At 54.7% G+C, this 21,885-nt stretch overlaps 2 protein-coding genes across 3 annotated transcripts in view; one reads left to right on the top strand and one right to left on the bottom strand.

Annotated features, from left to right (window-relative positions):
- The first annotated feature begins 5,498 nt into the window (after positions 1-5,498).
- GSS (glutathione synthetase) lies at positions 5,499-16,091 on the top strand. The gene is made up of 13 exons (XM_086760781.1): positions 5,499-5,524; positions 5,822-5,958; positions 7,228-7,373; positions 8,782-8,857; positions 9,415-9,554; positions 9,720-9,836; positions 10,292-10,372; positions 11,491-11,568; positions 12,895-12,961; positions 13,494-13,688; positions 13,871-13,952; positions 14,278-14,467; positions 15,206-16,091. Exons 2-13 carry the CDS (start codon positions 5,830-5,832, stop codon positions 15,327-15,329), a joined length of 1,425 nt encoding a protein of 474 aa, XP_086616907.1. The 5' UTR covers positions 5,499-5,524; positions 5,822-5,829; the 3' UTR covers positions 15,330-16,091.
- Positions 16,092-17,183: 1,092 nt separating this feature from the next.
- Positions 17,184-21,885, bottom strand: part of ACSS2 (acyl-CoA synthetase short chain family member 2) — a 32,697-nt gene continuing 27,995 nt past the window's right edge. For both annotated transcript variants that reach the window (XM_086760690.1, XM_086760689.1), the window contains 5 exons: positions 21,526-21,634; positions 21,314-21,382; positions 19,929-20,105; positions 19,144-19,218; positions 17,184-18,952 (listed from right to left, as the gene is read on the bottom strand). In XM_086760690.1, the coding sequence (XP_086616816.1) occupies positions 18,825-18,952; positions 19,144-19,218; positions 19,929-20,105; positions 21,314-21,382; positions 21,526-21,634 (558 nt within the window). In that variant the 3' untranslated portion in view covers positions 17,184-18,824. The remainder of the gene's footprint in view (positions 18,953-19,143; positions 19,219-19,928; positions 20,106-21,313; positions 21,383-21,525; positions 21,635-21,885) is intronic.

Consider the following 21,885-nt stretch of genomic DNA (forward strand, 5'->3'; position numbering starts at 1 on the left):
AACCAGGGCCGGGACGCGGTTCTGCCAGTCCGTCTGCAGGATCTGGCCCTGCAGTGCCCTAGCTGTTCTGGTTTCGCATCAGTTTTCATCCGCTTTGAGATCTGGGAGCACGAGATTGGGTGCACACACACTGAGCCCACACAACCAGCTGCTCACGGAGCATTGGTCCCTGTGACGATCCCACCACAGCCCCCTGCTCTCTCCATTCCTCATGCACCTTCTCCTCTGCTCTGTGGGAAACTAGACTAGGGTGGCATTGAGGACATAAGCTGACGGAAGCGGCTGCGCTGGGTTGGGACTTGCTTGGCTTTAGCAGTTATTTCTTTGGCCTGATGAAGGCCATGGCTCTGGCTGACCCAAAATTCTGCTCACTGCGGGCTCAGACACTGCTTGGCTTGCCTTCCTGCTGCACTTGGTCATCAAGCCTCACACCAGATTGAGCTCAGTCTACCTCACGACAAGGGACAATTGTTCAAGGTGGAGTGGCTAGAAACACCAGAGTTCTTCATGGGATCTGGTAGGCTTGGACCTTTCTCAAGACTGGCTGTCACTGAGGAGGGAGCCATATTCCTGCATGTCCTCACACCACAACGGGAGACCTTCTCACCTCACTACGGCCAATCAGACAAGATGGGATGTTCTTTCTTCAAACTGCAGTGAGTGTCTGATTCCAGACGTTGGAATTATTGGCGAGTGGGTGAAATAAACTTCCCTAAAATCTTCCCCAGGAAGCAAGTCCTGGTGCTGGTGGGACCCTAAGCCTAGGAGACCTGTTGCTGGGTCTGTGAATGGCCAGCGCGGCGGCTGCCAGGGCAGAAGGGGATCAGCATCCAGGGCTGCTCCCCACCGCGGTGCCGCAGAAGCTAGGGCACGGCTCGGGGAACCGAAGGTGCAGGTTGGGCACGGCGGCTGCGTTTTCCACCAGCCGGCCCCGCTGCCTCTCTCGCAGCCCGGCTCGGCGCTATTTATACGTCGCTCCACGGCCGCTTCACAGCGCAGAAAGGCCGGGTGGAAAAGCTAAGGAAGTGAAATTACTTTGGGGAAGAAATGACACTACCCCTTTATAAATAACCCGGGTTTCATTGATCTTTTAGATGCTCTCTTGGCAGAGAGTCCAATGTCACCGCTCCAGCAATGCAGACAATACTCGGGCATTGTTTTATTCTCAGTTACAGGGAAAAGGACAGCACCAGCTGCCTTTCTATCTTTAGCCCATGAGAGCACCCTTCAATTGTTCTGCACTTCAAACAATAGCCACACGTGTGGGGGGTTTAAGATTGCTGGCCTTACCAGAGCATTTCGCATCGAAACGCGGCCTTAGAGACAATGGATTTCTTTCATACCCTGGCTGAAGCTGGTATTTATACGACAGAGGAGCCAGGGTTGCGAGAGCTCTGTCTTATTTTCCTTTTGCGGGACAGGCCAGGGAGAGGTTTGGCTCCCCGGGGAGCCCTGCGAACCCTTTTCCACAAAAATAGCCCTATTGTTCTCTCTTTATTTGGCCGGTGCCGAACATCACATCATCCTCCCTGCTCGCGGGGTCGAGTTAGTGGGTTTGGTACTTTATTGCAAAAATGAGTTTCTGCAGTCATGCACAAATATCCTGAGACACAAGCTTCAGCCAAACCCTCAGACTTGTTTTTTGAGCAAGGGAGAATTTTTTCGCCCCCGTTACAGGGTACTGGGGAAGCAAGCGCATACACATGCGGCCGATGAGTGATGCTTTGAAGGTGCGGACGGGCAGCCAGGCACCCAGCCCTGCAACCGGCCCGTCAGCTGCGGTGTATCAAATGCCCGCGCATAACTCGGCAGCGTCGTGGGCAAAAGATCCGCTCGCTTTCTGCTGCCTCTGCCCGTGCCCTCGGTGCTCGGGTGCCTCTACCCAGCGTGGACGGGGGGCCGGGGCTGCGCCGTCAGCATCCCGGTTGCTGGATGTGGCCGTGTGGGGATGTACCTGCCGCAAAGCTCCCGCTCACGCCTCAGTCTCTCGTGAGTGAGAGAAGCAGGGTCACGTCAGAACTATTTATTCCCAAATCGTTGCGGCTCATGTTGTATTGAGTTTCAATTGTCTGAGCCCTGCGCAGCCTTTGAAAGGGGACGCGACGTCCCAAAGCCACAAAGCCCATCTTTGAACGCTCTCAAACAGCCAGAGGAGAGGTTTACAAGTATAAAGTGCTTTTCCTTAAACTTTGTGGGACTCTATTTTTAGCAAATAAAGATAATGTCCCAGTTGCTGTTGTTCATCTTTTGTTGCGTGTAACATGCCAAATACTTACCGTGTCTGCCATATTTTTTTATCATTTAACCTTCTCTGAGCCGCATTGCGGCTCTCTCATGCCGCAGCAGAGATTACGGGCTATCTGCGTGTACAAATCCTTCCGAGGCGACTGGATTGCTTTGAGAAGATCTCATTCTCCAGGCTGAATTTGGAAAAGAGAAAGAAAAGGCAAGCCAGAGCTCTCTAAACAGAGTTTTCCTAGTCTGAGCAGGGTGCGCTCATTCTGGGAGCTCCCAAGGACAGGGCAGCACCTTTTTCCAACTTACTTGCAATGAAATTGGACAATTTCTTGCATTTTTTTTTGCTTAGCAATTCAAGCTTTTTATGCCCTTTCTCAGACCCTCAGAACAAACGGAGAGGAGAGGGGACTCAGGAGGCTGCCAGGACCAAGGATCGAGACAGGAAATGCTTCTGTTTCAGTAAACTCTGTCCTTCTGAATTGTCACTAAAACTCTGAGGACTTTGTTCCACACTTCTATCCCTCTCCCAACACGTGGGAGAACTGCCCTTGCCCCGTGGTGGGGTCTGAGCAGGCTCCTGGCACAGGGCAGATTTCCAGCAAGACAAGGCTGGATCTACCAGTCCACTTCCAAATGGACACCCTGGATCTGTGCTGATTAAGGTGGAAATCCACAGTTACCAACCAAAGGCATGGTAAAGAGCAGGACTCTCAAGTCCAGAAAAGAGACAAGGTGGGAGCTACAGTTGAGAGCTACAACCACAGAGCTTTATTTCAGAGACAGGTCTCTAAAAGCAGAGCTCAGAGGCTTGCAACGACCTGGACAACTCCTGGCACTGGTAATAGGATAAAGAGCCCGTTGTCTCTTGGCTTGGCCTGGTGATGACCCACCTGTGAAGGGCGACCCAGTGCTTGCTGGAGAAACCCCTCCACCACGGGCAGGCACGTCCCAGGGTGGGAGGCTGCCTTGCACCCTCCTCTTAATGGGTCCCACTGCGGGATGGCCCAGGGTGTAGGTGTGGGTGAGAGCATGAGCAGCCCACGTGTGAGCACAGCATGGATGTGTGAGCCTGGCATCCTTCTCAGCTGCCACGCTCTAAGTTAATATATGTGTACGTATGTTATATATACGGTCTTAACCCACCCACAGCCTCTCTGCAGGTTAGACCGGTCAAGGATCCTCCTAAAAGGACGGACTCTGGGATGAAGGGCTTGCTGCAGGGCTTGGTGTGCTTCCAGACCTTTTGCTGCTGGGTAACAGTAGTTCCCAGGGCAGACAGGAAACCGAGGCAAAGGATAAAGTCACGTGCCCAAAGCCACCAGCAAGCCAGTGGCAAAGCAAGGAAAGGATCTGCTCTTCCTCCCCAGCGGACCAGCAATACATCTAACAGCCCTGGGACAGGTCTCCAAGGAGATGGGGAGATCTCCACCCTGGGAGATCTTCAAGGCTTGGCTAAGTAAAACCACAGCCACGTTGGTCTCCTGCCAGGGACAGTCCCACTGGGAGCAGCAGGTTGGGTTAGACACTAGCCCCTTCCCTGTCTCATTCCCTGAGGTGAGGACACGCCCAAGCTAATCTCTGGTGGAAGAGCAGACAGAAGAAATGAGTATGCATGGGCAGCACACTGGAGCCAACAAAATAATTCACTATTTCCTCATTTTATGATTGCAGGATCTGAGCATCATGCACGGATTTACTCATTCCGCTCCCAAAGCTGCACTGGTGAAAAATTAAGCCCAAATAAAGATGAGGATCTGAGGCTGGTGTTCAGCCACTGTTCTGCCAGCTACACACAAGCATCACACAACCCTCTCCTCACCAGCCATGGAGGATTGCAAACATCCGTAACGCAGGTCGCAAACCAAGTCCAACCCCGCTGCTTTTGTTGGCGCCTCGCAGTGACACCACACACGCGCTGTGAAAATGCTTCAGGAGTTGTATCAGCCCAGCAGGTGCACAAATGAGTTCCTTGTGACAACAGTAACTCTTTTTTCGAGCTACACCCGTGTGTTGATGGTACCTCACTGGCAAACACATGTCAGGGTTGTTTCATTTTATTGCACTCATTGTAAGGGCAGAGTGAGTCAGGACTGACAGTTCCTTTGTATTTTAAACAAAAAAAAAGTAGGAAGGATCTGGTTTGGTTGGGCTTTATTGACACAGAAACCAATTTTATCTGTTCCTAATACAGGCACGTTCCTGCAAAAATAACCCTCTTAATTTGTCACACGGCCATTTGGAGCCCTATTGCTGGGAAATGAATGCCCTGCAAGCATCAGGAACTGCTCTGAAATCTGAGATTTACCAGATGTACTCGGCTGAGCGGGCACAGAACAGCCCCCAGCCTCGGACCCGTCCGACACGAGAGCAGAGAGCGACCCTGTCTCCTGAGGAACCGAGGCAAAGCGAGCGTAAATACACAGCGGGAGAAAAAATATCAGCTTGCACTACGCCGCAGGGCATCCCGGAGACCGTCGAGGACTCGGGAGCGCATCCCTACGGTGGCACGGCAAATGGGGGACATCCCACTGGGACACCCGGGAGCACTCAACAGCCTCGCTGGGAACGGCGGGGGGACATCTGCGACAGGAGCTGCCAACGGGCCGGGCTGCACCCGGGTTCCCCGGGCCACCCGCTTTTCCAGGTCCTGCTGGTGCAGTGCAGCAAGGGGAGGTGGGGGATGAAGGACAACCAGCAACCTGATCTGGTTGGAGATGTCCCTGCTCCTCGCAGGGGGTTGGGCTGGGTGGCCTTTGAAGGTCCCTTCAACCCAAACCATTCCATGACCAACCCAGCACCACCACGGCCACTAAACCACGTCCCGCAGAGCCACGGCCACACGTTCTTTGAGCATCTCCAGGAATGGTGGCTGCACCCCCTCCCTTCTGTGGGAGATGACGTCACTATGTAACAACTCGTAGAGGCTCTGGACTTCTCTCTCCGTGGGTGAGCACTGCGCAGCATCACCCCGGAAGCAGCTTGGGACCCCGCTGCGGGGGGATCCCCACCTCCCCGAGCCCCACGGGGAAACCCCTGCTCGCGCCCTCCTGACATCACAGCACGACGTCACACCTCCCCGTGACGCACCCCGCTCCCGCCCTTCCTCCAGGCACGCATGCGCGCTCCCAACTCCTCCCGCCGCTGCTCGTCAGCTGCATCGGGACGCGTTGCCGTGCGTCCCCCCGCCTTGATAGGCCGGCAGCGCTGTCAATCAGTCTCCGGGGCGGGGCGAGGGTGGGAGGCCTGTCCAATCGGCTGGTGGCGAGGCCGCGGCGGCGGGGAGCAGGTAGGGGCGGCGGGGGCCGAGTTGGGTTCGGGTACGGTGGTCGCATGGCGGCCGGGCGGCGCCGCGGGGGTCCCGGGGCGGGGCCGGGCTCCGGAGCGGGGTGTGGAGGTGCCGTCGCCCGGCGTGGGACCCCGTCTGCAGCCTCCACCGCGGTGCCCGAGCTTGGGCTGAGCTGCGTGCCGCCCCGGGCTGAGCGGGCCGGGCTAGGCCGCGCGTCGGGAGGGGGAGAGCCGGTGAGGCCCGCGGGTGCGGGGGGACCAGGTGGGGGTGACTTGTGCTCTGTGTCCCCCCCCCCAGCGCTGGCCATGGCTGCGCCGTGGGAAGACGCCCTGCGCGATGAGGCGGCCATCCGGGAGGCAGCCGCGGTGGCCGTGGACGCGGCGCTCCTGCACGGCGTGCTGATGCGGACCGAGAGGGAGCCCAACGCCTCGGATGTGAGCGTCGCGGTGCCGTGTGGCGGGACGGGGCCGGGCCGGGCCGTGAGTCAGCAAAGCCAGAGGAGCGCGGGGAGGGGCCGGCTGCCGCCCCGGGGTTCGCCGAGCCCTCGTCCACCCGCGGAGCTTTGCAGCGAGCGTGGCTGAGGCGCAGCCGGCCTGGGGGGCCGTAACTCGCACCCCGGCCCGCCGATGAGCGCGTTTCCCCGAGAGACAGCCCGGCGATACAGCTCCCCCGTTTCAAGGGGAGGGGTGGATCTGGAAAGGTTTGGAAAATTGCCGTGAGCCCTACGTGTGTGTGGTGGTGGGAGCTCGTCCCTCTCCCAGCCTCTCGCCACTCGTACCATCCTTTGAACCGGAGGAGCATCCCTGTGAGGGACCTCTGTTTTTGGTGTGCTCCCAGCTACAACTCAGCCTTCACTCCGTACCTGGGACAAGGTGATGGGGTGGCTGATGTCCAGGATTACCTCTGGTGACCCTCAGCAGCTGGCTAGGGTGCTGATCGGGGGCTCAGCCTGTTGGGAGCACAATGCCGTGAGGGATCTGAGGGGAAGAAGTACCCCTGTGCGAGAGGAGTGGGATACCACTGGGGAGGGGTCCTTGAGGAGCCTGAGGGCAAGCAGGCAGCTACACTCAGCTGGCAGAGGTACAAGGAGGAAGGTCACCACAGGGACTGCTCCTTGATGTCAGCTCCATTGAGGGAACTTCAAAGGGCGGGAGGAAGAGGGAGGAGAAGCCAAACACACTGCCAGTGTCCCTTGGCTCGTCTAAAACTCAAAGTGAATTGGGAACTTCTTTGATGTGATGTTTTGGCTTTGAGGCTGGCTCTGTGCCTGAGCTGTGGGGTGAGCCAGGGGTCCAGAGTCACCCCTCAGGCTCGATAAACAGGGATCAAAGGAAGTGACTCTTGATGGCCAAAACCCAGAACTGGCAAATGCACCTTTTCTCTGAAACTCAGGCATTTTGGAGACAGTGCTCTCCAGTTAAAGTAGAAACAGAGCATCGTTCAGAGGGAAGCACTCAGCCCAGCTGGAGTTCTGGTGTGGCTGCTCCCTGCGGACAGCTCGTAAAGCAAAGCCCTCAAAAGTCAGGGGTCAGCAGGGATGAGGCCGTGTGTCTGTCCAGAACACACCGAGGGGGCCTGGGGATGGCTTGAGCCCTCAGCCAAGCAGAGGAAGCACCTCTTTAGCCCCACGTAGTCCAGGGTGGGTCTCCAGCCCTGTCTTGTGTTGAGACCTGACTTCTCTGCTGCCGCATCCTTGGTTGCAGGTGGTGAATTACGCTCCCTTCACGCTGCTCCCATCCGCAGTACCAAGTGCCCTGTTTGAACAAGCGTATGCTGTTCAGCAAGATTTCAACCTGCTGGTGGATGCTATTAGCCAAAACAAAGAATTCCTGGAGCATACTCTGGCCAGGTAACGGTCTTGCATGTTGCATTTTAATGAAATATTTCAAACGAGAATGATTTATCACCCTTCAGGCTTTCCTGCCTTCCAGCCATTCATGTGCTTCAAGCTGAGGCGGGCGCTCCTGTGCTCTGCAGGAACTGTCTCCTTTGCTGCACTGCTTGTCCTGACACTAATTTCCACTGAGTCTCTGTGTTTTGGGGTCTCCTTAGGCCTCAGAGGATGGGCCATCTGGCCAAGAGTTGACTCCCTGCAACGATTTTCAATTTTGCCAGTGGTTCAAGCTTGTGAATTCTTACTTGGGAGCATTACATTCAAATTGTTAGAGGCCTCTTTGAGTCCTGGTCTGTTGTGGTTTAGTTTTGCATCTGCCTGCGGCTCTGCAATAACCACCAGCTCTGCTGCCTGCCTGCAGTTATGAAGAGAAGGTGTTTTTTCCTTCTTGCCACCACGTGTCCCCTGTGTTCCCAGCCACGTTGGTGACCTGCTAACTCTGGGTGCTGGAGGACTGGTTAGCTCTGGCTCCTGATTTCTAGCTCTGGATTTACCTGTGCCTGTTGCCCTGTGCTGGAGTGACCATCCCTTAAGCATCTGTAGAGCTGATGCTTCCACAAAACCCATTTCCCGTCCTGCTGGCCGTTCTGTGCTGTGTGTCTGCGCAGGTGCTGATGGATCTCCAGCACCAGGACACACCAAAGGAGGCTGTTTCCCAGCATCGTTCTAAAGCCTGACCCCTCAGCACTGTTTTAATGCTCGTGCCTGTTCCAGAGCTGACTGCAGCCAGAGCTGGTGGGGTCGTGTTCACACCTGTGGTTAAGGAACACGGCGCCCGGGGCTTGTGCACGCTCAGGCGCCCGCCCTGTGCCGCCTCCTGCACAGTGTCTCAGGGCAGGACTCCTGGGAGGTGCTGCTCCCCACTGGCTCAGGAATTTGGGGCCCTGAAGAAAAGCCAGACCCGCTCTAGCAGGGTCACTGGAGCGCTTGGCACCACGGTGTGCGGGATTTGGAGCCCAACAGGACAGGGGGAATTTGATGAAGCTTGTGAAGTTTCTTCTATGAACTGTGTGTGCAGGCACAGAGAGACTTTTCATTTCTTTCCTGTATCTGCAAACTTCTGCTGCATTTCTTTGCTTTTGCTTGTCCTGTCTTTCTGCCCTGCAAATGAAAGTCGTCTCTGCACAGCAGTGCTTTTAGTAGAGTGGCTGTGCTGAGCAAACTGGCTCTGGGTTATGGTTACGCACTGTGGCCCTTGATGAAGACTCCCTTCATGGTGAGATGTGCAGGACTTGGTCCAGCCACAGCCCTGCTGCTTGCGCTGGAGAATGTCCCTGGTAAGTGTTTTTTCTGGAGAGGCATTAATTTTTTTGTTCCTCTGTGACAGTGTAAGGGCGCTGATCTGGTCTTTCTTCCCTTCTAGCACCATCAAGGTCGATGACTTCACAGCTCGACTCTTCAGAATCCACATGCAAGTTTTGGAGGAAGGCTTGGCTCAGGTACCTTGTCAGGAGGCTGGTGGTCAGCAGCTGTATCCCTTTGCGTTGCGGGGGGATTGCCTGGTCTCTGTCTGCCAGCTTGCTCGCTGCTGTGGGCTTTGAACTGTCTTGTAGTCGGGCTGGGCACTCCCTAGGCTGCGATGTCTCGGTTACAGCCCGTGAGCTTGGGACCTTGCCCTGTGTGACAGTCATGCCCTTTGGTTAGCGCTGCTGGAAACACAGAGGCCTTGACTGGGAGGATGCCATATGGTTTGTCTTTGTCCCCTGGGACCCTCGGGAGAGCGCAAGGACGTGTGCTGTGTTGGGACATGCGCCAGACAGGCTGTCCCTGCAGAAGCTCCTTTACTCCCAGGAATGTTGCTGACTCCTCTGGAGTAACTGAGGAGGGCTGTGGGCCCTGAGCAAGGGCCAAAGCACCCAGGGGCACGTCTTGCAGAGGTTTTTATCGAAATGAAGGTGACTGGATCTGTCTCAGGGGGGATTTTGAAGCAATGTAATCAAAGCGATTTGCAGTGAAAGGCAACAGCCGAACCCACTTCACCTCCCCTCTGTTTTAGTCTGTGTTCTTAGGCATAAACCGCTCTGATTACATGTTTGACTGTGGGGTGGATGGGACGCCGGCTCTGAAGCAGATAGAGATAAACACCATTGCTGCCAGCTTTGGAGGCCTCACCTCCCGCACTGCGGCTGTCCATGGGTAAGGGAGCATCTGTGGCCCTTGCTGCCAGGCGCTGCAGCAGCTGTACCACGTGGCCTGCTGCGCTCCGTGTCTTTGTGTGCTCTCCAAACTCCTGCTCCCTAGGTCTGATTGGGGGCTGTCATGGCATTTACAGCTTTTTTTGTCGTCGTTGTTGTTCTCTAGGCAGGTGTTGAAAGTGCTGGGCAAGTCCGAGGAGGCATCGCGCCTGCTGCCCAACAACCCGTCGAAAGGCCTTGCCTTGGGTATTGCGAAAGCCTGGGAGCTCTACGGTTCTCAAAGGTAAGAGAAGAGGTGCTGGAGGCTGGGTTATCTTGTCTCCCTTGGGGATGCCAGGGTTTGGCTTTGAAATTGTGCTTCCTGAAAGATGCCTGTTTGCTGGACAAGCTGCCCTCAAAAAGCCTGTGGCCCCCTGGGAAGAGCGATGTGGTTGTCTTGGTGCACAAGGCTGCTGTATTGCAAAGGCAGAGAGGTGCAGAGGGACCCTGGAGGAGTTGTGTGGTTCAGCAACCCTGCACAGAGCTCGCTTTTCCTCCTGCCTTTTCCCTTCGTGTTTATGCCCCACACTGGTTTGTAATGGTGCGGGATCAGTACTGCTGGCTGTTTGCGTGCTGACCCTCAGAAACACTGGAGAAAACGAGCAAGAGCAGTGCAGGAAGCCTGAATCGCAGAGCTGGTGATCCTGGGTGCGTGTGGAGTGTTTCTGGCTTTAATCATGTCCTTGCTATCTCTTCTAGTGCTGTGGTGATGTTTCTGGTGGAGGAAGTCCAAAGGAACATTTTTGATCAGCGATGTGTCGAAAATGAACTTTGGAACAGGTAAAGGTTGAGTTTTCCTGGAATGGGAAAGGAAGGAGCTGGGACAGTTTTGGAAAAGGAAAGCAGAGTGAACTGCTGCCAGCCCGCGGTGCTTCTCTCAGAGCAGGTTTTGAGGCGCCTCTGTGCTCTCCAGCAGGCACAGCGTGGCGGGAGGAGTGTAGGAGCAGGCTGGGGAAAGTCTGAGGTGTGCAGAATCCATTTGCTTTTTACTTTGTCACCTACTCAAGCATAAAGTCAAAACACTTCATAGTTTGTGGGACTGGAGAAGGCATGTCTTGGATTTATCTCTGTGGTCTGTTACGCAGCTCTCTGCAGTGTTCCTCAGGTGGCCTCCTGCCTAGCCTCAGCACCCACCTGTGTCTTCCCACAGCCTCTTACCAGCTCTTCGCTGGAAATACCAGCAGCCATCAAAGCTGACGTCAAAGGTCTCCTCGCAGATTCTGTGCCTGTGTAGTCCTCAGAGCTTTGCTGGTAGCTTTTCTGTGGGCCAAGCCTCTTCGACAAACCAATAAGGAGCAGAGCGGGGTTAATGAGGGTCCTTCTTGCTCTCTGACTTGGGATTGGGCACAGGATATTTCATAAAAGCTTGATTAACAATGCTTCAAACGCGGCAGTGGAGAAGGAGGTGTTTTGGTGAGGTCTAGTGCCCAGCCTGCGCTAGAGCGGCAGGAGGTTGGTCACGCTGTCGCTCCGGATCAGCAAGACCACACTGCCGCTGTGTGGAGGAAAGGCTATAAAGCCTGAAGGAGGTAACACATGCAGGAAATCACTCCTCTGTCTGCAGCTCTTGGCTTTGAAGCCAACAGTGAATGAATCTGTTGTGTAGAGATAAAGAAAACAAAATATTGACTTCTCTTAGAAACACTTCAGGAGGTGAAAGATGAGTGTGGAGAAATCCAGGATGTTCAGGCACATGTTCTGCTTCCTACAGTGGAAACACAGGACCAGTGCTAAAAACAGGAACTGCTTTGGCCTGTAGGATTCCTCATGCTTCACAGTACAAAGGCTGAAGTTATTTGTGAAGGAGCCTACGGATCCCCCTTGCTGGAGCCACCGGTGATTTCTAAGCTCGACGAACTGTGCCCAGCCTGGTGACTCTCCCGCTTCTCTCTTAACAGGAATATTCGAGTCATCAGGAAGCGATTCAGAGATGTGTTTGAAAAGGGGTCTCTGGATGATGCCAAGAGGCTGTATGTGTGAGTATGAGCCCAGGTGCGCGTTCCTGGCTGTGCGTTGGGCACACAGGGCTGTAAGTGGGAATTTTCAGCCAAAGCTGCTGGTATGTTTTCAGTGTAAATAGCGACTTGCTGAGAAAGCAGTTCTCATCCATGCTCCAGGCTGCTGCTTCCCCTTAGAGCTAAAATGATTTTTGTTTTCACAGTGGTGAGATTTTGCATACACACATCAGTCCCTTACAGCTGGAAACATAATTTCCCTCCTTCAAGCTGCAGTCTTCAGAGCTCTGTGGGATCTTTACTTAGTGGACGTACATCTGAAAAGTCCTGGCTACTTCAGAGGCTTCCACAAAGACATTTCCTGTTTACTGTTCACGTCATGCTCTGCCAGGGGGAGCTGGGCTGGGTTATCAGTCCTAGAGGAGGAAGCATCACGCGTCTGCATGGTATCTGTTGGTTTTGGGCACACTCAGCATCTTGCCTGCTCCCTGTCGGGGTCAGGACGTGTGGGTCGCACACTCCAAGTGCTGGCAGTTGGTCCCAAGTGTGAGGTCTGTCCTGTTTCCAGGGCAGTGTGCTTGGAGCTGGACAAGCCTAAAGGAAGAGATGGTTTTATGCCATTTTTTTTTCCTGTAGTTAGGCTAATTTTTCCATGCTTTGACCTTTGTTGCCTCTGCCATGTTAATTACCAACTACATTTGTCATCGCTGGACAGTTAGGAGGAAGGTGTATCCACTGTACTTCCTCCAGAGCGTCCTCTCCTCTCACTGTGAATGCCTGAACAATTACACTGCCTGGCTGCAGTTTCTGTGCCGCTTTCCCTGACCGCGGCACAGTTTGTGTGGCCAAAGCTTGGGTGTGTGCTGCTAGGAGTGTGCTGACGGCCCTGCCCTGGCGGGATGTTTTGGTGCCTCGGTAGGTTGTTGACTTGGTATCCTGCCTTGAATTGCCACCAGAGAAAGACCTTGTTTCCTCCCAGCTTCAAGAATCTCCCAGGCCTGGCTCCTGGTGGCAGAAGTAGTTAAAAAATTAGGTTCTCAGCTCCCTGCTGGGCTGGGTGCTGGAATTACTGAGCCTTTGGTCAGTCAGGGCAGAGGCCAGGTGTCAGCTCCCTGTGTCTCAGGACAGGACAAGCCAGCTGGGGCTCAGTGGAGAGGAGGCAGGGCTTGCAGTCCTCACCTTTCTCTGGTCGAGCCAGCCAGGAGCGGAACAGCTCGGGAGGCCAAGGAGAAGGGGCAAATGCTGCAACGCGTTACCTGCCTGACCCTGTCGCAGCCCCCTTGGTGCTGGGGGGAGGTCGGGCAGAGACTGGCCTGGTTCTGTGAAAGCTTCTGGTTTCTGTTCCAGGGACGGCCAGGAGGTCGCAGTGGTGTACTACAGAGAGGGCTACGTGCCAAAGAACTACGACCAGCAGGTCAGTACTGACCGCTCTGCTCCGAGACGCTGCCCACGCTGTGGCAATGTCCAGTGGGTTTGAAACGCCCTGTGTCCTGCGTGGCGTTGGGAAGTTGTGACTGCAGTGCATGTGGGTGTCCCTGGCACTCGTGCAGGAAGGAAAATGAGCGGCTTTCTTCTCCAAAAACCACTCGTATGGTGACCTCTTAGCGCAGCACTGAATTGCTTCTGTACAATGTGGCTAAGACAGGTATCAGCACCTGCTTAAAGGGTTTAGACTTGATCTACAGATAAATTTCTGTCCTCTGCTGGGACTATTAGGCTGCAGGGAGTAATATAGACCAGGTCTTGCTGTTGTCTGCAGGTGGCAGCACTGGAGAGGCTGTGCTGTTTCCAGAGGTGGTGGGAAATCCATGTATGCACGTCTGCGTGTCTCTGGAGTGCCAGGCCGGGAGGGAGGAGGCAAATTCTGTGTCAGTAACTGAAGAGAAAAGAGTGCCTGCTTTTTCTTTCCCCTCTCTGACTGGATGGTTGCTCTCTTTATGCCTCAGAACTGGGAGGCCCGGTTGTTGCTGGAGAGGTCGAGGGCAGTGAAGTGCCCTGACATTGCTACCCAACTGGCGGGCACCAAGAAGGTGCAGCAGGAGCTGAGCCGGCCAGGGACGCTGGAGAGGTTGCTGCCTGGCCGCACCGAGGCTGTCGCTCGGATAAGAGCCACGTTTGCTGGACTTTATTCCCTGGACATGGTGAGCGTGAGCAGGGCTGGAGCAGGAGCAAACGTGCAGATGAGCTTGGTCTGCATGATGTTTCTCTTTGGTTAAGGAAATGAAAAGGCCTTGGGGGAACCCTGCTGATCCTGATCAGAGGGGTCTGTCAGGGAGCCCCTGCTCCTCTCTGATGCTTTGCTGTTGCCATCCTTTCCTGCCAGGGTGAAGAGGGGGACAAGATAGCTGCCACGGCTATTGCTGACCCCGATCGGTTTGTGCTGAAGCCGCAGCGAGAAGGTGGAGGTATGAGCTGGAGTGGGTCTGTGTGGGTTTTTGTTGCAGGTTGTGCCATATCCAGGAGAGGCAGTAGCTCTGTCCTGGCTCCTGGGCCTGTGCTGGGGTGGGTTGGCTGGTAGCCACTTGTAGCCATAGGGGCCAGACACAGCAGTAAGGTAGTGCTGCTCCTAGAGGAGCTCCATAGGCCCCAGAGCTGCGGTGTTGGGAGCCCAGGCAGTGCGGGGGGAAGCAAAGGCTGGGTCTGTTTGGGCTGCTGGGGCCAATGGCATAACTGGGTCTAACGAATTCTGCTGTGCCGGGAAGTGCTCAACCTGCTGGGTTTTTTTGCCAGGGAACAACCTCTATGGTGAAGAGCTCAGGGAGGTTCTGGAGAAGATCAGAGACAGCCCTGAGAGAACCTCCTACATCTTGATGGATAAGATCAAACCCCAGCCAGCAATGAATTACTTGCTGAGGGCTCACAGTCCCCTGCAAGTGTCCGAGTGCATCTCAGAGCTCGGTATTTTTGGTGTCTATGTCAGGTGAGAAGTGCGCCTGCGTTACGTGTGGTTTCCTGCTCCAGCCAGCACTGGTGTTGGGAGCGTTTTTCCCTCCGCGCTGAGCACAGCAGCGGGGCAGATGTCTCTGGGGAGGTGGAGGTGACTGTGAAGTCTCTGCCCCTCTCAGCAGCTCTGAGCACTGTTCAGATGCTGCACTGCTGCTCTGTACCTGCTGCCAAAGGAGTTGTAAAACCACAGAGCTGGTGCTGGCAGTTACTGGAGTAACAGGCATGTGGAACTGGTGTGTCTCAGCCCTGATTTCTGGAGGCACTTCTTGGGATCTGGACACGGCCGCGTGCTTTTCTGAAGCCTTGGTGATTCAGAAGTACCTGAAGGCTTGCTGTGCTTGTGTTCAGGCCTGAATAGCTGTTCCTTTTGTTTAAAGCCCTCTTAGGCCTACAGAAATGTTTCCATAGGTTATAAATTTAAGTCCTTCTCGTGCAATTTTAGAAACAAATGTACTCTGGCAGCATTCAGAACCTGACACTGCCTCTCTGCAGAGCAATTGGACTGAAGTGGTCCAGCTGAGAAGGCACTGTCGCTGGCAGGCACAAAACACGCGCAGCTCTGTTGTGAGCAGAGACCTCTGCTTTAGCCCTCGGGCTTTCACATCCTGTTGACTTTCCTGCGCTGTGGCTAGGAACGTGAAACCAAATTGTCCAAGATGAAATGCCCTAACCTTTCTGGTCTGTAAGTGCTCAGCTGCTCTTTTCTTTGCAGACAGGGCAAGGAGATGGTGATGAACAAGGCAGCTGGCCACCTCCTGCGGACAAAGGCGATCGAGCACGCGGATGGCGGGGTGGCAGCCGGGGTGGCGGTGCTGGACACTCCTTACCTGGTGTGAGGAGGCGCTGGCCCATCCCACCCGCCCTGCTCTGCTGATGTGCCACAGGGATGTGCTCCTTGGGGTGTGCTTACCAAGGTCTGACCTTCTGGGGACTGTGAGGAGGGACTGTGTGGACACAACTGCTCAAAGGTCCTGCCTCAGCTTCTCCTCTGCAATTCCTCCTGCAGGAAGAAGGGGCTTTCTTGCTCTGCTTGTTCAGGGGACCCTGTGCACATCCCAGCTGCAGCCTCCCAGGGCTGCACTGGTCTGGGAGTTCCTTTGGGGTCTAGCCTGCAGGCAAGGGGCGTCGTGCCCCTTGATGCTGCCTTATTTCCAGAGACACAGAACCCAAAGCCTGGGGAAGGGGAGGAGAAAGGTGGATTTGCAAGTAACAGCCATCAGCTGTGGGATTTGTGGCCCAGTGCCTTAGTGCTTTCCAGGTTAAAGAGGGGAGCCCTGCTCCTCGTGCCCATGGCCCCTCCAGCCCTTGCTGAGGTGCTGCAGCCCTGATTTCTATATTTCCCTGTGCCTGAGGATTCTCGAGGCTCCTGTGCCTCTGGTGTAATTTGCCCAAGTGCTGAGCGGGCACAGCCCAGGCTGCCAAGCCATCACTCTGGGACCAGGACCAGCCAGGGGCGAGACATGTCTCCCTGCAGGTTTCATGAATCAGTGGGAACAGTGCAGTGGTGGAGGAGTGCAAGCTCTCCTTCCCATGACCTTTTGCCTCTTCCTCCAGTCCCTCTTCCTCCTCAGGTGAGCAGGTGAAGGGGAAATGTGAAAGATGCCACTTTCTGCAGTGCCCTGGTAAAGCACTCAGGCAGCTCAGCTCTGCCCTTTCGGAGACCAGAGAGAAGCGCCATAAAACCCCAGAATTCCTGAATAATGAACGTGCCAACTGACAGACCGGCACCCTGCCAGGTGCGTCACTGCTGTCACTGCAAGCTTCAATCAATCATCACTCTTTCACCTTGAAAAGAGTTCCATTCTGTAGGTGCGACTGATTCTATGCTTCCAGGGTAGTTGGTTCACTGAGGGGCGTGATTACCCCCAGCCAGAGATTAAAAATTATGTGCAATCTGAACACTTCTCATGGGAGAGTCTTTTTCTAAGACTACATGCAAAGTAGTTCATGTACCCTCACATCTGGAAGAGCTAAAGCCAGCCCTCCAGTTTCTGCTCTGGTTGCTGCATGGCTGCACAGCACGCTGTAGATGTGTTCTGGCACTCGGCACTGCCCAGCACAACCAGTGGAGGGAGAGGTGCTGGTGTGGGTGGTGCCAGGTAAGAGTCTCCAGGAGGAAACGCTCTCAGCCTGGAGCTGTGACTGCAGTTAGCTGGAGCAGCAAGGGCTGTGAGGAGTAGGAAGAGCGCACCTGAGCTGCTGGTGAGGCTGACGGTGACCCTGAGGACCACAGCATGGAGGCAGAGGCTGGAATCCGTTGCTGTCCTTGGCTGAGGACCACACCTGGTCTGGAGGCAACACAGCTCTCACCAGCCCTGAACTTCCTTGGTTGCTCTGCTCGCAGTGGGTGCTCATCTCCCTGGCATTGGTCCTCCATGGGGTGGGGTGATGACAGATGGGTGTCACACTGTCTTGTGCTTTCCGTGAACAGTGGGACAATGGTGGCTGGAGACCAGAGAGAAACCGAGGCACAGGCTGCAGAGCTTTCTGCCCCCATGCAGAGCAGCAGCACAGACTGTCACAGGCTGTGAATCCCAGTCCAAGAAAAAGCATCACAGTGGTAGTAACCAGTCCCTCCCCATCCTCAAAAGCCTACCTTGGTGATGGCACAGCAGGTCCAACTGCAACAGCTGAGCACCTCCATCTCCCCCAGCAAGCACCTACAATCTACACACATGCTCTAAGTCCACTTCCATTTTGTTTCCTTGAATTTTATTTCATTTTGCATAAAACCGTAGCTGTTTCCAGCCAAAACGACATAGCAGACAAAGAGTAACAGAGGAGGAGAGATGATGTGGGAATCCTTGTCAAGGAGGTGGCACGATCCAGTGGTACAGAGTCACGGGAGGAGCGTGGGACGGGGGCATGCACTGAGGTGGCAGATGACAGACCAGTGCTGTGCCAGTGAGAGCAGCAGCTGAGACCTGAGACTTGGCCAACAGCTCCGCAGAGTGCCTGCCACGCTGGCCCTGAGCACCCAGCCCCAGAGGCAGCTGCTTCACCCTTCCCAGCCCAGTTTGCAGGTAAAGCCTGCGTGTTGGCACTCGCCAAAACAGCTCTAACAGCAAGTTTTAAAGCCCGTTTCTCCTTTGGTTTAAGTGCAAAATCAAACGGTTCACATGCAATTTTCATACAGATATTGGAAAGGAGGTACCTCTCCCAGCTCAACCCAGGGCTGGAGTGAAATGTAATTCAGCTGAAGAAGAATGGCTTTGGCAGTACGCTCGTGATGTTCAGGCTCTTGGGCTTTGGTTTGGTTTTTTTAACCTCTCATCATAAATGATGAGATTTTTTTCCCCCTCTCATCATAAAGCCACGTCAGATTGAAGCAAAAGCTAACTTAAAACATCTTCACCATTTTTTCCTGATGTGAAAAACATCACCCACTGCGATGTAGGACTAAGAGCCCCTGCCTGCCTTGGTTTCTCTGCTGTAGGAATGGTAGTGCTGCGCTGTAACCCAGCGCCTGGTTTGCCTGCGATGGGAAAGGTGCCTCTGCATGGCTTTGTTTCCTCTCCATCCTTTGGTATCAGGGGCACCCACTCCTACCCCAGGACGCAAAAGAAGCATCCAGCAGTGCAGCCTCTGAGCTGAGCCGTGAGCTGGTGGCAGCAGAGCAGTCAGACCGAGACTTTTCCTCCTAGACCACATGTGGCTCCCTGTCGTGACCCTGGACTGGGAAACGCACCAGCTGGCACCGTGCAGTTAGGAAGCAGCAGATCTTGGTACCAAATTGCTCAAAAAAACCTGGGTAAAGCACAGAGCTCCCTTGAGCTTTGTCCCGCTCCCTTTCAGGCTAGGGGACCTCTGCTAGCAACAGGCTTGGAGAGTGGACGCAAGACTAAAACAGCTACATGGTTATGAGGTGAGAGCGTTTTTAAGCTCTCCTGCAGCGCTCCGAGTAGAAAAGGAAGCGTAGCTGGCACACGGGCAGCGGCAGATGAACCTCCCCTGCCTGCCTGCATTGCGTAACTCAGCGCTACTTCCCCTTAACTCCTGAAGTTCCTTCCCACTGTGCGCAAGGTGCCACATAAATTACGTAAAGTTAATTAACACCCAACCCCCCCAAATAAAATTAAAAATCAAGAACGAGGTGCTGAAGAGGGAGGAGGAGTCCCTCTGTGCACGAACCTCAGATGTACCATACCCATCTGGAGCACGACGCACACTCCTCCAGGGCATGGACACGCCAGCGAGACGCAGCCTCTCCGGAGCCAGCCTTTCCCTCTGTACATTCAACTCAACAGGTGAAGGTTTCCTTCCCAGGGCAGACCTGCTCATCGGGACACTGCTGCTGCTACAGTTCCGCTCAGCAGGGACAGGCCACGCCGCTACTGTTTAGTGTCACATCTGCTGTTGAAAAGCTGGTTTATGATGCCCGGGTTTGCCAAGGTGGAGACGTCCCCGATATCTTGGTCATTTCTGGCAATCTTCCTTAATATCCGTCTGGTTATCTTTCCTGTAATGACAAGCAGGAGTCAGGATCTCTTCAGCATCCTTAGCAGGAGCGGGGAGTGCCCAGACCTGCGGGATCCTGCCTGCCCTGAGCTTGTTCCCCTCTGAATGTGAGTGGCCCTGGACAGGACAAGCAATTTCATGCCACTGGCAGGAACTACTCTGTCCTCCCCAGTACCCTCACTGGGCACTTACCTGAGCGGGTTTTGGGCAGGCTAGGGGCATACTGGATGTAATCAGGCGTTGCTATCGGTCCAATTTTTTCTCTGACTGAAAAAAAAAAAAAAAAAAAAAAAGTTTCATTGTACATACTAGCAGATACCACACACACATCCTTTCCAGGCAGGGTTAAGACCAAGCCATGACACACAGAGCCCAGCTCCTGGGGAACCTGACAAGGCAGCGATTCGGGTGCCGCACCTGAGCCTCGGGGCTGGGGAAGGGGACAGCACGACCTGCAATGCCAATGGGGCTACGAGCACATCTGCCCAAAGGCAAGAGCACGCATTTTTTCATTCTCTCCATCTCCAAGAAACCTCTGCAATGGCTCCACTTCACGTATTAAATGCTGCAGTCTGCTGTGGCAATGAAAGCGCTCCCTTGAGACCAGAGCACTGTCCCAAAACACGTCAACGATCCTCACAGCAAGTCCAAATCTGCCAGGGAGAGCTGTGCCCACAGAGCACTGCTACAAACGCAAGCCTGCCGGGTACCTCGGCCCTTCACACGGCTGCCAGCTCCCAAGAGGTAGAGATAGCATCACATGAGCAGCCAAAAGGCCGGGAGAACTAAATTTAGTCTTCGCCAGCCGTGCTCTCTAATCAGAGGGGGCACCTTGTCGCAGTTGTCCACGCGGCATTCCCCAGACTGCACACCCCCTCGTTCAAGCACCCAAGCCCTTCACCCCTCTCCATCACCTGCCCAGCACCGTCCTCCCTCTCCCTGCCACATAACCTCCCAACTATTTGGCTGGTGCTTACCTTGTTTTTTCAGCTCATCCGTCAGGTTCTTGGTGAACTCGTGGCCGTCTCGCAGGGTCACAAAGCAGTAGAGGCACTCGCCTTTCAGGGGGTGGGGGTGGCTGACCACCGCGGCCTCCGAGACGGCGGCGTGCCCGAGCAGGGCTGACTCCACCTCTGCAGTGCTCAGCAAGTGGCCTGGAAGCAAGGAGAGGCAGTGCTTTACAGACCTGCACGGGGCTGGGGTCCTGCAGCCTCCCAGCAGCTGGGAGGAACAGCTCTGCAGGTGTGAAAGGCCCTAAACTACAGGTTTGAGAGCATCCATTTCGTTTGCTTGAAAAAAGACAACAGTTGGAGAGAGAGACTCGTTTCAGGGGCTGGGTGGTCCTGAAGGCTGCCAGGTATCACTCACCTGCACAGCAAAGCCAACCTCCCCTGGCTGTTCTCCCTCCCACCTTTAGGCTTCCGTCTTTAACTGATCACAAACTGTTCACAGCCATGGGATTAAACAAAGCAGGGGCTGAGGAGGAGCTGGATTCGGTAAGACGAGACCTGCCACGTGGTCAGCTGGAAGGTGCAGAGGAGGAAGAGGCTGCATCTGCAGAGCCCAGGAACCAGCCCTGCCACACACTGCTCCAGCTCATCGCCGTGGGCAGACGAAACCATGCTCCACATCTCGGGACAGGGGCACAGCTCACTCCTGTACTCCTCTGCTCCTGTACCCACCCTGGGACTGCTGTCACAGGAAACCACAGGAAGGTGGTCAGCTCCCAGAATGATCAGCTGGTGGAGGATCAAGCACTGCTGGTCAGATGAAAGGACCTAGTTTGATCCAGGGACAAGCAGAGCAGCATCTCACAGCCAGCAGTAAGGACATGCAGGCTGCAGCCTCCAGGGAAGGAGGGAGAGAGCTAAGAAATGCAGCATATGGAACGTGATGGGCTGAAAAGCAGTTGAATCTCAAAGGCTCAGTCAAGAGAGGTGGGACAATCTCCACCTCTGTGGAGAGGTCTGAGTCTGTAGACACAGCCTGATCCAGCTTCGAGGTTAATCCCTACACAGAGCAGCAGGTTGGATTACGGACCACATGGTCCTGCCCAGCCTCTGTGATTCCCTGTGGCCATAAATCCTTCCGCACAGAGGCTCCTTGGCTGGGTAAGGACCTCCTCTAAGAGGTTACAGAAGGTTCCTTCCCTCCAGTGCATTGTCTCCAGAGCAAATTACGCAGAAAGTCACCAAGTTGCAGACTCATCTGCCTCAGAAAAACCCTGACCCAGCAATCAGATCCACTATGAGGACAGGCTGCTGACCAGAGCCATGGATGCAGAATCATCCCCCATAAAGCAAGGTGGCTTTTTTAACTAGCGTCAGAAAGCACATTGGTCCCCACTGAAGACAAAACTTACCAGAAACATTCAACATGTCATCAATTCGCCCTGTGATCCAGTAATAACCATCTTTATCTCTTCTGCAACCTAAAAATAGCCAGAAATGACAGCGTGAGGAAGCAGCGCCAGTGCTCAGAGTAACTGAAAAGGCATTCCGGGGCCATGACACGGCAAGATTTGAATTGTTGCCCCCATGCCTCCACAGCCACACACTCCCCAGACAACCTTACCGTCGCCTGTCACATAGTACCCAGGGAACTTCTTGAAGTACGTGGTTTCAAATTGCTGGTGGTTTCCATACAGTGTGCGCATTATTCCTGGCCAGGGCTGCTTAAATACCTGATGGTGAAAAAAACACAGATGTGAGTCAGCAAGAGCGAAACCAACGACCCAGGCTTCGCACGCTGTGACAGAGATGCTAGAGGGACAGCCTTGAGTGATGACACCCAGACACTTGCTGCCCAGTGCTGATCTACTGGGAAAGTCTCGCCAGGCTTGGCTGAGAAGTTGTACCCGTCCTCCTGCCTTGGCCGTGTGTGCTTAACGATCAGTTGAGCAGTTTGTTTACCACAGAAAGCTCCCAGGGAGTT

Source organism: Chlamydotis macqueenii, chromosome 16 (assembly GCF_036417535.1).
Source record: "Chlamydotis macqueenii isolate bChlMac1 chromosome 16, bChlMac1.mat, whole genome shotgun sequence".
NCBI classification, from domain to species: domain Eukaryota; kingdom Metazoa; phylum Chordata; class Aves; order Otidiformes; family Otididae; genus Chlamydotis; species Chlamydotis macqueenii.